Source organism: Sycon ciliatum, chromosome 4, assembly GCF_964019385.1.
Source record: "Sycon ciliatum chromosome 4, ocSycCili1.1, whole genome shotgun sequence".
Lineage (NCBI taxonomy): Eukaryota > Metazoa > Porifera > Calcarea > Leucosolenida > Sycettidae > Sycon > Sycon ciliatum.
The window spans coordinates 25818652-25835845 of record NC_088646.1 but is presented as its reverse complement, the minus strand read 5'-3'; the positions used below and the strand labels follow the sequence as shown (position 1 = coordinate 25835845).

General features: G+C 47.2%; 1 protein-coding gene across 1 annotated transcript; it reads right to left on the bottom strand.

Annotated features, from left to right (window-relative positions):
- Nucleotides 1-1788: 1788 nt before the first annotated feature.
- Nucleotides 1789-11325, bottom strand: LOC135813483 (acid-sensing ion channel 1-like). The gene is made up of 7 exons (XM_065326575.1): nucleotides 10183-11325; nucleotides 8260-8442; nucleotides 6053-6281; nucleotides 5330-5389; nucleotides 4935-5172; nucleotides 3621-3712; nucleotides 1789-3112 (listed from the first exon to the last, which is right to left on the bottom strand). The coding sequence occupies exons 1-7, from the start codon at nucleotides 11152-11154 to the stop codon at nucleotides 2835-2837; spliced, it is 2052 nt and encodes a 683-aa protein (XP_065182647.1). The 5' UTR covers nucleotides 11155-11325; the 3' UTR covers nucleotides 1789-2834.
- Nucleotides 11326-17194: the final 5869 nt, after the last annotated feature.

Below are 17194 nucleotides of genomic sequence, written 5' to 3'. Positions count from 1 at the left end.
CCCGTCAGTCTCTCCAGCTGCAGGATTCCCATTCATACCAGATGACAACTGGCCTGCCTGCCAACACCCGGAATAGCTGCCTCCAAGGATTCCCTGCTTGCACCGTTGCAACGTGGAATGCCCTGCCACCAGACCTGTTCCACCACCCACCCGCCCAGCCCCACATGCAAAGCTTCAAGAAAAAGGTGTACCGTCACCTTCTTGCTCAGGACTGGCTCTCTGCTACTGATGCACGTTGAATCTGCTCGCCAACGGTTTCCCTGTTCTTATTAGTGTTCAGCTGCTTACCTTATAACCCTGCTGCTATCATCACCAATATTCTGATTCTCATGCACATGTCCCAGAACCTGCTATCCTTCGCAGTCCCCATCACCAAGAGCACTGTGCTCTTCTATCTCCCAGCTCTCTCTCTCTCTCTCTCTCTCTCTCTCTCTCTCTCTCTCTCTCTCTCTCTCTCTCTCTCTCTCTCTCTCTCTCTCTCTCTCTCTCTCTCTCTCTCTCTCTCTCTCTCTCTCTCTCTCTCTCTCTCTCTCTCTCTCTCTCGATCTCTCTCCTTCTTCTCTTCTCCCCCCCCCATCTCCCGATAATTATTAGCCCCCCCCCCCCCCTGTTTTCTTTCGACGCGTTTGCTGTGCAGTGAAGCCGAGACCCTAGGTCGGTGGAGCACATCAGCTCCAGTCACCACGTCCACGATTCATGCCTGCGATGCTGCACCGCTGCTTTGCATGTCATGATTGGAAGCTGTGGCCTTAGTAAAAAATAAAAAATAAAGGCCATGTGTTTACCCCACGGTTTGTCACCGGAGCATCCTGTGACGTGCCTCGTAGTGGTTCCTCGAAACGGTCTCTTGCGGCCCTGAACGTTTCACCAACATACTGCTTCCGACGCAGTGCACACTTCAATGCCGGGGGAATCACACATGCAGCTCGGCAAACTAGACGAGTATGAGATGCAGGGTTGAGCGGTCTTCCTCGCCTCCCGGATATTCTCGGCGCCTCGCTCGTTCTTCAACGGTGTCACGCTGCACTTCTTTGGATTCAACGGTGACTTCACGAGGGCATCTTTGAGGTTGGGAGTGTATTCAGAGTCACAATACCGGTGTTTACGACTGCCTGATACTATTGATGCATTTTTTTATTTTTTTTATTGAAAAACCACAAACCTTCAGACATGTGACTGTGCACATGATATACATGTACAGTGTACATACGTATGTATCGAGAAGGCATGCACCCCCCCCCCCCCCCCTCCACAGAGGGGCACAGAGCTCAGAGTCCTATACAGGACACATAATAATACAGTGCACTGTAGTGTAGGGCAGACTGATGCCACAACTCGAGTCGCATGCCTGCAAAGCATCATGAGTCACTCCAAAAGACAAGAGCGTTCATAAACCATGATTGCGAGAATCATAGTGATCATAGTGATCATGGTGATAGTGCCGGATATGCGCAGCATTGTGCACCTTCCTTTTAAGCTGCTCTGTGTGTAGGCAGCACTGCCTAGGCATATGCGGATAATGCCGGCAGAAAAATTGGCAGAATTCGGTACTTTTTCTGGTAAGTTTCAGGCATGTTTGGTATGTGGATAAAGAAATGGAGCAGAATTCGAGGAATTGCCCGCCATAAGGTTTGTATGGTTCTGCACTGCCACACACCTACTCCGATTCTATTAAACTAAAACTGCTTCTCGATTGTGTATGCGTGCCCTGTGGACCGTGAAGATCTGCTGTTGCGTCCTGTCCATCAATTAGTTATTGCGTAAGGGATACAGGTCTGTTACTGGGGGGGGGGGGGGGGGGACCACATGTCCGAATGACCAAGCCAATAGACATCAATATAGTTCTGTCTGTTCCATTACCTCAAAAACTCGTCTTCAAGTTGTGACAGTGTGAGTAAAGATCGCTGAGAGAGAACCATAGTAGTGAAATTCATTCGGTTTAGGGAGTTGAAAAGATTGTTTGCTTGTGTCCAGCAAATGGTCTGGTTCACAGCATTTCTATATTGGAGACAAATTCGTACAATTCAGATATATTAAAATAAGCCTGTGAAGCTTACCACTGCCTATATACAGTACTGATGATTCTCTCTGAATGCGGCATCCCGTGTTGCTCAGTTCCAGCTGCGGCTATCAACACTCACCCCTGAATCCCGTGTTGCTCAGTTCCAGCTGCGGCTATCAACACTCACCCCTGAATCCCGTGTTGCTCAGTTCCAGCTGCGGCTATCGACACTCACCCCTGAAGGACCGGCTGTGTACTTCTGGTAAGATATAGCGGGTGAAGGACCTGCACTCAGAGTCGAGCCAGATGTCACCCGTCGCATCCTCGTCACAATGTACTACATGTACATGTGCATGCGGCGACAGTTCCAGTGAGTGGCCAAACTTGCAATGCTGAGCCAGACTTTCTTGAGTTGCACCTGTCTGAGCCGTGCCTGGCCAATGGCGTGTGTGTGTGTCGGCTATCAGCCACCGCTTGCAGCACACAGGCAACTTCAAGACCCACCGTCACAACATAATATCAAGAGTTGCAGCAAAACAACACTATCTTCCCCATTTGGTTTGTACACTGGCTTCAGTGGTAACAGAACATTACCAGCCCCCCGTGACACATGACTCAAAAGCAGTCTTCAGGGCTGGTACTGTGACAGTCAACTATACTCTGACCCAAATGATGTTGGACTCTGTATCCACAGTCGGGTTGACATTGTCAAGTCGAATACCACCATGCTCAGTGGCCAGAGCTGATTCGATCGACGATTCACGTAGCTAGCCCAGCTGGCGTGTAGCAGTGACAAAGCGGAAAACCCAAGACATGCGGATGGAACTCAGAATTATACTCTGTTCTCTGCTGCCAATGCTACTGAACTGCGATTATATTCCACGACGGTCGCATCATGATCACCGGCATTCTGCTTCTCCGCTGCCAGCCCGTCTGTCCATGTGACCAGCTGACGTCGGCTAGCTGCCCGGCTGATCCGCTGCACCACCTCACGCTTCTTCAGCGCCACTATGGCCTTGCGGTGCGTGTAGGTGAGGGCGAACTGGATGACTTCGATTATCGTCAGTATGCTGGCTCCCAGGAACAGGCCAAGATTACCACCGAGGTCACCTGTAGACAGAGTTTTGCCAAGCCGGCACACAATGGGAAAAAAACTAGTTATAGCTTGACTGAGTACAGTCCACTGTACAGAATTTCAGTCATCAAATTCTCGTCAGGGGAGATGCAACGGAAAACTCACAGCACAACACGAGTGGAGCAGCTAGCAAGGAAAATCTCGTGTAGGGCCGGGTCATACGGCTGCAATTGTAGCTTTCATGTGATAGTATCGAGGGAGGGGGTTGAAGCTGGCAGTTGGCATTAGTACTCTCTCTCTCTCTTTCTCTGTCTGTCTGTCTGTCTGTCTGTCTGTCTGTCTCTCTCTCCCTCTCTCTTTCTGTGTGTGTGTGTGTGTGCGTGTCTCTCTCTCTCTCTCTCTCTCTCTCTCTCTCTCTCTCTCTCTCTCTCTCTCTCTCTCTCTCTCTCACCTCCTCTGGTAAATGTTTCCCACTTAAGCGTTACCCACTTGAGGGCACTAGAACAAGTCACTTCAACAAAACACTTGGAAATTGATTCTTACCAAGCATGCTGACCAGAGGGTACACAGGAATCTCTTTCCGCTCCTCAAAGTTCAAGTCGTCAAAGTACACAACTAGCTTGAGAAGATTCTCCCTGCGCACAGCAATGATGCATGGGAAATGTATGAGTGTTAATTATTGCCATCGGAGTGAGTTGGTGCCTGGGCTATTCTGATAACGGAAAGGCCTTGAACACTTGAACAACACTGCACATGGATCAAAATACGCTGAGTGACTCACACCACTCTTATCCGGGCAGTTCGGGACCGGCCGTTGTCCAGAACATCATTCATGGAACTGAATATCCGTAACTCTGAATCACGGACATTTTGACGGGGAAGTGCCAGAGATCTGGCATATGACATTACTAATTCCACAAAATTTGGCAGATGAGTAGTAATATTTCCACTAAAACTCGCCCACGGGGTGCCCTGTAGACCCAGATGCCCATAACGTTGAGGTCCGGATAAGAGAGATATGAGTGTACAAGCGTTTTGAAACATTATGTGTACCACAACGTGTCCAAGCTGGTGTGGGGAGGGTGATTTGGATTGCCCATCATTGGCCAGTCCAGGCATTTGGTAACAGTGAGTATGGCTATGTGTACAGGTGCACATGTGTGTGTGTGTATATGTATGTGTGTGTGTGTGTGTGTGTGTGTGTGTGTGTGTGTGTGTGTGTGTGTGTGTGTGTGTGTGTGTGCATGTGTGTGTGCATGTGTGTGTGTGTGTGTGTGTATGTGTGTGTGTGTGTGTGTGTGTGTGTGTGTGTGTGTGTGTGTGTGTGTGTGTGTGTGTGTGTGTGTGTGTGTGTGTGTTAGGGATTCACTGGCCAGAAAAAGTCACTTCAAACAGCTGTGTGGTGGATACCAGGCTAAAATTAGTGGCGGTCAATTCATCAGCCTTGCAAGCTGTTGAATGGTGTAATCCCAGCACAAGTTGCTAAGTCTAACATAGCTGTTCGCTATCATCGCTTCCGCGATGGGCATGTCTGAGGTCTGAGGTGTGTGTGTGTGTGTGTGTACGTGCGCGCGCATGCGCACACGTGTACAGTATGTATGCGTGTGCTTGGGAAGCGAGGCTTACACGGAATGAAGAGCACTTTCTACGAGCGATACCTGCGTTCATATTCTTCAAGGAATCAATTAGATGCACATGCAGCAAGATAAATGATGCTTTTTCAGATGCAGTGCGCGTGTGAACCCCCTCCCCGCTTTCTCTCTCCACATCCACCCACGCACACATGTGCACGCCGAAAACATTACGCAGAATACATACTCCTCTCCGATACCATGTGAATACATGCATCATCAGTACCTTGCACCTGTCAGACTGGTCCGATAAGTGTCAGATGTGTCATTTGTACTATCCTCCTTGAGCAGTCCTAAGTCAATGCCAATGGCATCGAGAGCCTGTACCATTTGAAGTGAGTTGGAATGCTCGAGGAAGTTTGATGACGTAAGGGAGTATGTGTATTGGAAGCCAGTTTCGTTGCAAGGTTCTTTGCAGTTGACGCAGTACTCCAGCTGAGCTTCATAATTGCTTTCGAAGTAGTCTGCAGCAAGTGGATGACAATGAAAGGAGGAATGGTGCGATGAGTACATCTCAAGCAACCGCTTGCCATACATACTCTCTCCACAACTCAATGCACAAATATATCTTGTGCAAACATATGAGCCCGGAAGGCCGGAGGAAACGCAAAGCAAACTTACCACGCTCCTTTTCACCGCACGCTATCGTATCGAATAATTTGCACACTTTCATCACTTGTCCTGCAGACAACAAGCCAATCCAGCAGGCATAAGCAGTCAAGGAAACCGGGATACCACCTCACATATTCTCCCGACGGTCGCTCCAAGAAGCTAACCAGTTTGCAGAAGGTACAGTAGTGCTCGGTGAAATCCGACCCAAAGTGCATACAGGTCTATCTTCGTTAGTACGTCATCGCTTACAAGACAAACCTCATCAGCCGACAACGATCCAAAATCCCTCGACGCCTGAAACACATTTAACAGTCGTACATGCAAGTCCGGCTAGTTGATAATACTCGCTGTATATATGTATAAGACAAAAAAATGCCCCCCCCCCCCTATCTTCTAACGAGGGTAGACCCGTATTTGGCGCCCTCAACTTGCACGGCCCTTGGCACCCTGGAAGCGGTATGAATGTGGCTAGACGCACACATATACCAGTACAGTGATGTGTTCAGAACTGGTCCAGGGCATCAGTTTTGCACTTCAGGTCTAATTTCAGCGAGTGCAGCTGTAGTAGTTAGTCATACTACAGTGAAGCTTGGTTATAACGACACCCGAGATGGAACGCCAAAAACGTCCTTATTTGCGATCTGTCACTATATCCGATCTTGGGATTTCCAACACAATATGCACACCAAAACGCGGCAAAATTAATTTTCTGCACAATGGTACTTTTTCAACTGAACACAAGGAGCGCTTCGTCCAACTCAGGAAAAGTCGACTGCCTAGAGCTCTTGGCATCCATTGATGTCGCTTTCTTCACTTTGGCCACAATCTCCTCTCGGTTCTTGATGAAGCCAGCGAGAGTACCGTGCACGACTCCATACTTTTCTTGAACGAATGTCCGCTTTGCACCTTTGTCCAGCTCCTGCAGAATGGCGTACTTTTCCGCGTAGGAGAAGCGCTTTCGCTTTCCAACAGAGACAGGGCGAGACATCTTGAACTTCCAAGTCTTTGGTCCAACGACAACTGAGAAAGTGATTTCTCGGAGAAAGAAGCATGGCGAATGTTGCGAAAATCCGTCGCAGAAGATACGGAAGGTACGGGGAGGGTAAGTGCGCACTACATCTGTATCTACACAGTACACATATTTTACCGTCAGTACGACATGTTGACACTCCTTCGAAGTTTCCGGGCGTGCACGAGTGTGCAGTGCAGTGCAGTGTACAGTTTTTTGGTCAGGACTCTAGAATACACTCAGAAAAATAATAAGGCACCCATTTTGATAGTCCAGGGGATGGCCCACGCCTGGTAAAAATAATAAACAGAAAGAAAAAAAATAATAAGGCACCCATTTTTGATAATCCAGGGGATGGTCGATGTACACTAGACTGCACTGTACGATCTTGTGCACCCGGCTCGCGGCAGCTGTGAAAGCCGGAATCGATCGTACGTCGCAGTCGTGAGAATGTCGTTATTTTGACCCATTTTCACACTTCGGTGCATGACAATTTGGTCGTTATTCTCGATTTGTCGTTATTCGAGTTGTCGTTGCAATCGATCTTTTTTTGTACACAAATCAATACAAAATTGCTGCTGCCATGGATTTTTTGTCGCTGTAGCTGATCTGTCGTTATAACCAAGCTTCACTGTAGCACGTTTCTCTTAAAGTCAGTGCAGTATCAATGTTAGAATGCTGTACTGGGGGAAGAATCTTCCCGGCAAGCGACATGGCCACAGTCAAGATTGATGCAGCAGTGCCAAATAATTTTCGCCCAAAACCGGACACCCTATACGTGGCCAGTCATCCTCACATGGTAATAACATGCATGACTAATTGACTGTGCACTTGAACGTCTCTTGTCTGGGCGCCTTGTGACCAAGCACTGCCCATATGTCAGATTTGCTCGTGTCTCAGGACAGCTCATCTACCATATATTATACCAGCTTTTGAAGAAGTTTATTTGGCACGTATTGAACATGTTCAGGATAAAACTTTGAAAGAATCCATTGCCGCGGATGAAAATGTGTGGACTACAGTGAGAAATAAGCACTTGCGTACATGGAAAAGTTCAAAAAACCCAAAATCGAAGTACTTTCACCATAGGAACTCGAGCTGAAGGTGCACGGTAGAGAGACATGCGGATAAGAGACGTTAGAGTGCACCTGTTCCACCTTACCACAATACTGTTACACATACCGTATTTCCCTGAATATAGGTCGCACCTTTTCCCACTGAACTTCAATGGCGAAGAAGGGGATGCGACTTACAATCGAGGGTGATGAGGTGCTTATGCGAATATGCTGACCAGTATGTCTTTAACCTGAAAATGGGGATGCGACTTATATTTGAGTGTGACTTACATGTATAATGGGGGAAATATGGTACTACGTTGTACATGTACAATGCAATACTTGTACTTTCTGTTGAAAGTTTGGAAAGCTTCTCTTTTTGTTTTGGTTTTCAGCTGGAGGTTGAGTTTTCGGATGATGTCCGGTAAATCGGACAATCCGGCAGCACTGTGAGTAGAGTATTCTCATCAGCACTGTGAGTAGAGTATTCTCATCAGCACTGTGAGTAGAGTATTCTCATCAGCACTGTGAGTATTCTCATCAGCACTGTGAGTAGAGTATTCTCATCCTGTCTAACAGTTTTAAAATACACACATGCACAGGCTGTGCACAAATACACACATGCACAGGTTGTGCGTGTGCATGTGTGTATTTGTGCACAGGCTGTGCATGTGCACAGATGCCCAGGCGTGTCAACGTGCATCAAAACGAGGAGAGTATTTCATGGACAGAAAATGGACGGAGAGTCAACAGCAGTTTTACTTTGATTGTCAGGCTAGCCATGGGCCACGTGCATTTTTAAAGCAAACTAACACCCCCCCCCCCCCCCCCATTCCCATTATGTCTTTTATGTACATATTAAAGCTAAGCGTTACCGTCAACAAGGAGAGGGGCATTTCCGGCATTCGACAGCCACAGCGGTCGTACACAAAGCGTGCTGCACACTCCTTCTTGCAGGCTGCCAGGCTATAGTCCTGGTAATACTGCACAATGGCCTTTCCCTCATCTGGAGTGATGCAGAAATCCGGCCCGTTATACGGCTTTGGTTCTCTTACAGTCTAGGCAGTGAGTTGGAAAATTAGAAACACACGGAAATAACCGACGAGGAGACAACAGTCGTAAAATAGCAATGAAAAATATCAATTGTGCACTCATAACCATGTATAAACAATTAAAATGAAACAATTCCAAAATTGTTTCATTTTAATTGTTTATACATGGTTATGAGTGCACAATTGATATTTTTCATTGCTATTTTACACGGAATACACCCAGTGAAAAGCTTACATGCACTTCTTTCCGTATTTTCTCTAATAAGAGCCCGGGGTTCTTATTTTTTCAGTGACAGCTCTACCCGCGCTACTATTAGAGACTGGGCTATTATTGGAGACTGGGCTCTTATTTTTTCAATTGTCACCTATCAAGCCAATTCCAGTCTATACAGGCATAAACTGACCATATCAAGACTGATTTTTCAACCCTAAACTCAGGAATATTGTCAAAACAGATGTTTCACAATAGCATTGGCACCAGGAAGGAAGCAGTAGACCGAAAACCTCCTTACAAAATATGTTCTTGGCATGTTGGACTGCTGTTTTATATGCAGTCAATATACTTGTTGCATACTCCAATTAAGACCCGCGCTACTATTAGAGACTGTGCTCTTATTATTTCGAACCACCCTCACCCGGGTCATTATTGGAGACTGGGCTATTATTAGAGAAAATACGGTATTTAGAAACATACCTGATATCAGGAACAGACCTGCTACAGGGAACAGATCTATTGTAGGGAGCAAATCTATTGTAGGGAACAAATCTATTGTAGGGAACAAATCTATTGTAGGCAACAAATCTATTGTAGGGAACAGACCTGCTATAGGGAACAGACCTGCTATAGGGAACACATCTGCTATAGGGAACATACCTGCAGCTACAGGGACCATACCTGTCACAGGGAACATGCCTGTTACAGGGAACAGACATGCAACAGGGAACATACATTTTCCTGCTATAGGGAACAGACCTGCTATGGGGAACCGACCTGCTATAGGGAACTGACGTGCTATAAGGAACAGGCCTGCTATAGGGAACAGACCTGCTACATGGAACATGCCAGCTACAAAGAACATACCCGATGCAGGGAACAAACCTGCTGTAGGGAACAGACATACTATAGGGAATCGACCTGCTATAGAACAGACATGCTATAGGAAACAGACCTATTGCAAAGAACAGCCAAGATTCGTTACAGACAAGGGTCCACAACAGGTGGAAGACTTGACTGGTCAAAATGCTAAAATATTCGTCGGCATCAGGGTTTGCTCCTTTTGTGTGGTTTGGCTATCGACTGTTGTGTTTGACGATCCTGTGCTCAGCATGACATGTACTGATATGTCATCTTATGGACCATCAAGAAAGGGAACAGACCAGTGGCAGCTGAGCAGCAATTAGCCTCAATATAAAGAACGGCTAGGTTACCAGGTCCATTATCGACACACATTGCACAATCCCCTTGTGGCATAACCACAACAGTCCGTCATACCCCCCCCCCCCCCACACAATGGCATCTCATAATTATTGTGTGTGTGTGTGTGTGTGTGTGTGTGTGAGTGTGCGTGCGTGTGTGTGTACATGTACATGGGTGTATGTGTATGTGTGTACATGTATGTATTTAGTATGTGTACGTGTGTGCGTGTATGTATGTGTGTATGTATGTATGTGTGTGTGTGTGTGTGTGTGTGTGTGTGTGTGTGTGTGTGTGTGCGTCCAGGTTTTTTTGCTGGAGGGGCTCATTACCTTGCGAGCACGGATCGCGAGGAAGTTTTCCGTACCAGGCGTAAGCGCCAGTGCCTCATGATATGCCAGAAGTGGCCGGTGTGGCGGATGAATGAACACAGCCATGCCAACTGCTGTTGTGCCACGAGAAAAATATTCATCTTGTTCCACGTTCAGGACGACCTCGAGTCCTGCCTTCTGGCCCTGCGCTCGAGACACAAGCTGTGAGTTCTGGTCGCCGTTGAACGTGTAACAGTTACCGTACTCGGAGATGGTAGTACTGAAGTTGGCGCCGGAGCATGGCCGGCCTGCAAATTTGCACCCCGTGCTGTACCACCAGGGTGGGCCAATGTCCGGTATCATCTGCCATTTCTTGTGTCCAAACTCAGCATAGATCTCACCCAGGGTGCGATTGTCGGCCGCGATCTTGTCCGACACCAACGATTCCTCACAGAACTTATCCGATAGGTGGTAGAGTGTGCAGAGCAGGTACAGGTTGGGCAAAGTCGATAAGCTAGTGTCCTCCTTCAGGCCACCAAGGATATCGGTGAATCGCAGGGGGTTGAAATTGCACACGGTGACGGACGGAAACGGCAGGGTAGAGGCGCGCTGTACATCGTAGTGAGTTGTCGTCTTGTACTGCAGATACTTGTTCACAGCGTCGTAACTGAAGTATGTCACTGCGCCCAACGCCCCAAGAGTCAGCAATATCCACAGCAGCTGAACGATGAACCAGAAACGCGGCTGGTTCGGATACGTCGGCCAGAAGCGAAGTCCGTGCAGTGTACTGGTCTTCAAGAACGAGCTGGCGTTCGACAAGGACCTCACGTGGTCGTCCGAATGCCCATTCGACTGAGTCGTCACTCCATTCGTTGGAATCTCGACCGCTCGCCGCTTACCAACGCTACCGTTTCGCCAAATTCGACGGCCTCCTCTGTTCCCCAATTTCGCCGACGCATCTTCAAATGGCTCCATAGTTGTTGCTATTGTCATTCATTCAAGACTCGGATCTGTGTGTCTACGTAGCTACCTTCGTCTCTGAGTCAAATACAAAGAGATGATCTGTTTCGCCTTCTCGGTCCCGCAGATAAACACCAGACGCTCCATGTATTTATAATTTAGAGTTTGGTTGTTGGCATCGGGAGTCAGAATAGACCAGCTGAGATTACGCTTTCTTATGAGAGATAGGTGTGCTTTTCGCCACGTAACGTTCCACTTCATCTGTAGATAGAGCTAGAGTCATCATCATGACCATGATCATGATGATTGTGTGTCGATCTATGCGGGACTGGAGAATTTTCATGATTTTGGACAAGACCACAATCCTGCATGCGCCAGATGTTCAGCCTCTCTCTCTATACCTGCAGCCCGTGCACGTCATGATTGTAATGTAAAATTGCAGGATCGAGGTCAAGGCGGATCCCCGCCGGGATTGGGTAAAAGCGGCGTTCCCGGAGGCAGTGGACCTGATGGACACCTACGGGAAAATATGGAGCTGTACTGGTAGACGACAGTAATCACTGATCAGTATGTATGGTGATCACAGGGGGTGGGACCACACACATGACAGTAATAATAATTCAGGGCTCACCACGACCATACAAAGCGTCAATAACGGTCATTTGGATTTGACCAATCAGCGCACAGCAAAACGGGCTGTTTCTTGCAATTGTGGGGTGTTTTCTGAGTGGAGCTTGGCTGTATTCGTTGGTTTTAGACATTAGGCCATTGTGGATTCGTGTTCAGAAGGTGTGTCTTTGGGGGGTTACCGTCTCGAATTTTTCGATTTGGCCTTCGTTTGGCTGAGATCGGATGGTGAAATCACTCAAACGCGAAGGCGTGCAAACAAGTGAATGAAGAGAAAATTAGAAATCGGGGACGGTAAACCGATAGAGAATTCCAAGACCTTGAAAATGAGCTATCGATGATGAGAATCGGCCAAGGAGAACCGCTGTTCTACTTTTTTGAAGACATTAAGGTCGGCCGTGCGTCGCCGCGCGCACCAACAAAAACTGGCAGCCGTGCGCATATCTGCAAGTGCAACAAGAAAGGGCGGAGGAGACAGCAAGCGTTCCAAGTGAAGAGTTTACCTTCGTGTTGACTCAAGCTAAGGACTCATGCCAGTCAGGGATCATACTGGTCACCTCTCATCATGGTCATGACTGAGGGATTCATTTGCGACAAGGAAACTCCCCACTCGCAGCGTGAAAGCTGCGAGGCCAAACAGAAAAGAGTGTGCCGAGTCGCGATCAGGAAACGCTGAGTTCTACTGACAACATTGGTTAGCTAGGCGCGGCAAATTCTTGTAGATGCCAGGACTCAAGTTCACCAGTACCCCACGGACATATCTTGGTCGACACCCACCAGCGGATTGATAAAAATGACCAAGATTGCTTGGAGAAAGGACGTCTTCTCCGCGTGTCTTTCTCGACATCAAACAACAAGATTCGCTTCGGCACTGGCCCTTCGCTGTACAGAGTAGACCAGGAAGTCGTAAAATACCGGTATTTTACGACTAGACTGTACATCGCTGTACATCGATGAGCATGAACTCGGGTGCGTAGCCGCTATGACTGCACAAACTCTGGCTTTGGCGGCATTCAAAATGGTGGTCGACGCTTTTTGAATTTTGTATGGTCGTGGTGAGCCTGTGTCATTGTGTTTTCTGTGAAGTGTGATCATGGTGATCATGGTGATGCCTAGTACAGTGCTGGCAACTGAAATCCGACCCCCTGAGCGGTGCAAAGACCCAACACGGGATGGTACATACTTTGAAGTAGTAGTCACTTACCTTGGGCCGTCCTTGTTGTCTCGTCCGGAAATCCTTAGCCACCTGAGAACACATGAGAGAATGAAGAACTTGGCGGCGTAGGATGAGTTACGGACATGGGTTTCGTTTTGCCTGCTGCGATGGGCAGTCACTGCAGGGCTTCTTACATTCGCCGCAAGGTCGGGAGCCCCTTTGCATGCCGGTAGGCAATTATTTTATTAGATAATAATAACGATTTCGTGTCAAGCTTTTATGTTCAGTCTTACATTTCAGTTGAGTGTTCTATTTATTTCCGAATTTGGGTTGTCTTTTTGCTTTGGTTCAGTTACTTCATGGTTTCACGGGATTGGCCCCATTGGTGTTGTGAATGAACCCGTTCTCAAGTAGCCTAGCCTAGGTAACCTATCCTTCTGTTGTACATGTACATGTACATCATGTGTGGCCGTTCACCGAATCACCGCAGCGGCAGATCCAGGGGGAGGGGGGGGGGGGGGTGGATCCCTTGGTAGTTGTAGTTATCATGGTTGTAGTTCAAGTACTAGTACTAGTAGTAGTATTCTATGCATCGATATCATGACTGGCCATGCAGCATGCTTGGCTTACCTGAGTACTATAGTCTATACTAGCCCTTGGCGGATTATGCCGGCATAATATTTGGCATAATCTTGGGATTTGGTCAAAAAATTATGCTCCGGCATATATTATACGGATTCCAACGTGTAAGGTCGGCATAATCTTTCGGTTTAGACCAAAATTATGCTTAGGGCATGGCCGTGTGTGTGTGCGTGGTTTCTCAATCATCTATGTACAGCGTGAATACATAGTGGAACCGAGCATAATTCAGCATATTTGTTGGCATAATTGTGGCATAATCAAAAGCATAATTTGACGATTGGCCGAGCATACTAGTAGTCCGCCAATGGCTAGTCTATACCGGCATTGTACCCGGTATTTAAATGCTCATAATGATCTGGAAAGTACAATGTGTATTATTACAAGGGACGGAGTGTATATCGAGAAATATAGACCAGTAGGCAGTATTAAAACCGAGGCGAAGCCGACAATCAGCTCATGCGATACTAACATGCACAAAAATGACCGACAGTACTGACGTTCTACAGCCAACTGGCTGTCAGCTCTAGCAGTATCGTCATCATGCGACATCATGTTACATCTGCCAACGGCCTTCATAGCTGAGACTTTCAGCGTGTGCTTGTCTTGGTTGCGCTCACCTCCCACTCCTATGTTTCATATAACTAACTTAGAACCTCCTTCCAAGTAATAATTATTATTACTGGTTGGAAGGCTGTTGGAGTGCGCACCCTACACGTGCTAGAGGCTAGCAGAGCTGATACCCAGCTAGTTGTAGAACGTCAGTACGTACTGTCGGTCAGTTTTGTGCAATGTTATCGCATGAGCTGATTGTCAAGTAACTGGTGGTGTTAGTGGCCATTATAGCGTAACTTGTAGTTCCTTGGTCCTTTTCTTTATTGTCAGATCATGTAACTCGCCAAATTGGGCAAAGTAACACGTTACTGTCGTTAGTTGCGCAGCTATGGACATCAGCCAGTGGACATACTCACATACTGTGACATAGTCCCAGTGGCTTACTCCTGGCGGTCATGTGGACACACGCAGATCACTGAGATCAGGCCCAGAGATGATCTTTCATTTTGCTGATTTGGTTACATAGTCATTCCCATCCTCACACTCATAGCCATAGCCACGATAACACCATGGTGCCATCATGGTGACAATGCGCATTCCTGTGTGACATCAAGGTGACAACTGACTTGTCACTTGTGTGCGCTGTAGGTGGTCCAGCCCACTCTCAATGTACACAACATACGTGTATACACATGCTTTCCTTGACACAATGACAGCAGACGCCAATAACTTGTAAAGTTACATGTCAGCAAGCCGGGTGTACTCTTGGTGTCCCCAGAATGTGGTGATGACTATTGTTTCACTTTCAGCTCAAGTCAGTGAAGTGTTTAGAAATTCGAACCATGATCATCGGACTGGACTCGGGTACTGAGCCAATACATGGATACGAGTGATGAGTAACTGCAAAGGCCAACACACAGTGCCAGTGCCAGTGGCACTGCAGGACCAGTATACAGTTTATGCGATCCCCATCATCAGTTGAGATGCTTTGGCAAAGCTAGTTGCAGCACAACGCGAGCGATCAGTACACCAGCGACTTGTTTATGTCACTCACTATTGACTGAGTACGAGGTCAATATAGGAAATAAAAGCCGAGTAAAAGACCGAGGCGAAGCCGAGGTCTTTTACGAGATTTTATTCTTACTGACCAAGTGCGAAGTCAATAAGATTTATCACGACTGGCCAAAGCCTGTGTTCAATCTCTAAAAAGGAGTCAAATATAAGCTGTCATAGCCTAAGGAGTGAAAATATGCATGAATATTTGACTGTAGAAAGGAAAAAGGACATATGGAAACGAGAAACTCTCCGCCGCTGTAACTACATGTTGATACTACATTGTATATTATACAGTCAGAAAGTGCAACAACTAGGCACAAAACTGACAGAGTACTGAGACATTCGACGTCCTGACACCTAGTTTCAACACATCTCCGTAGCGCTAGCCGACAGCCTTCCAACTCGGAAGGTTCAAGGTTATGGAGAGACCAAAGAGGGGAAGGTAAGCGCAACGAAAATGAGCACAAGCTACAGTCCCAACGGAACAAAGAATGTCGATTGTTACTGGACGATGACGAGACCAGGCAGTAGGATACTTGACAAAGCAGTCTACTACAATTCGAAGCAGCAAAGCAGCACACCACCCAACTTGGGTGGCTCAGAATTCCATTGGCAGAATTCCAGCATGATGTAGCATGATCACTGGCATAATTTGGGCATAATGGAAAGCATAATTCAGTAATTTACCGAGCATAATCTGCCAAAGGCTGTTTGTACTGAGTTCACCATACCATTAGAGTGGACCGCAGCAATAGTATAGCACCATCATTGGCATAATTCCAGCATAACGTAGCAAAATAACTGGCATTATTTGGGCATAATGCCAGAGGCTACATGTGACTATCGCTCTCTTTGCACACAAAGACAAAGAGTCAAAGTGTTACATGTCCATGTAATACATGTAGTAGTAATTTTTTTTTTTTTTTTTTTGACAGGTCCAGGTGTTTTATTACTCAAATTTTGAAGATCAAAAGGAAAGCTTTGCAATAATAACAACAATAAAACGTAGCCTGTAGAATGTAAAAAGGCACTGAGTACAGTTTAATTCAATATCCATGTCCAGTATTTATAATAAAAATAATCTGCTGCAATTTATAGATTCTCACATGCGAGCAACCTGGGCCTCAGCAACAACCAGCTCAGCAGACTCCGGATGCCGAACCGATCGCTCACGGAAAAGACCCCGTGAACCCCGCAAACACATGATGCATGATCGCAACAGGGCAAATGAGAGACGGCATCTGATGTAAGATATTACGTGGGAGTACTGCTCCTTCCTCCTTTCCGCTCTCAATAACGCGATTCGGCGATAGAGTGATGTCGCCGCTCTTCCCATGCCACCACTTGCCGATAGCACAACAGGCATGAACGTCGCATGCTCCACCTCTCTCACTCTCTCTTCATAACATCGTCGCTTTTCTTTTTCATGGCGCCGATAGACAGTGGTGTGTGGTGCAGATCGATTTGAGCGTGCATGAGGATTAAAAACCCGTATATCAAGTAAAGTACGCTCAAAACGACTGCCCCACACACCACTGACCGCTACATCAAGCCGCGCATGCTCCTCCACAATAGCAGACCTGTATCTCATTCTCTCTCCAGTGAGTGGCATGTACATGTAGTAGTAATACTATTAGTCTTTGACGGCGACGCTCGATTGATCTGACAATGATTTTGATATGCATGCTGTGGATCGAACGACAGTCACGCCAGTGCATACCTGAATCAAGGCCAAGGCCAGCAAGGGGAATAAGGCAGCAATGTTGTCCCCAGCGCGGGCTTGCGATGGTTTGGAGGCAACAACGTTGTGAATGGCCAATGCCAAGGCAATGGTCCTCAGCGCTTGTTCAGCACCTCCATGAGCGACACTGACTCACGCTGCTATCTGGTGTTCACGAGGTGTTTGTCGCGCTGGAAACGGAGCGTCTCTGTACGTTTGTATCCCTGGTGATGTTTGTGCCTGGAGAGCAGTAGTATAATAATTATTATAAGTGGTGCTCTCCAGGCACAATCTTCCTCAGCCTACTCAAGCTCAACTGA

Coding starts and splice junctions, on each gene's coding strand:
- LOC135813483 (XM_065326575.1), bottom strand. CDS start 11,154: ATGACAATAGCAACAACTATGGAGCCATTTGAAGATGCGTCGGCGAAA. Junction 8,443..10,182: donor TCGCGATCCGTGCTCGCAAG/GTAATGAGCCCC, acceptor CTCACTGCCTAG/ACTGTAAGAGAACCAAAGCC. Junction 3,113..3,620: donor CCCTCTGGTCAGCATGCTTG/GTAAGAATCAAT, acceptor CTCTGTCTACAG/GTGACCTCGGTGGTAATCTT.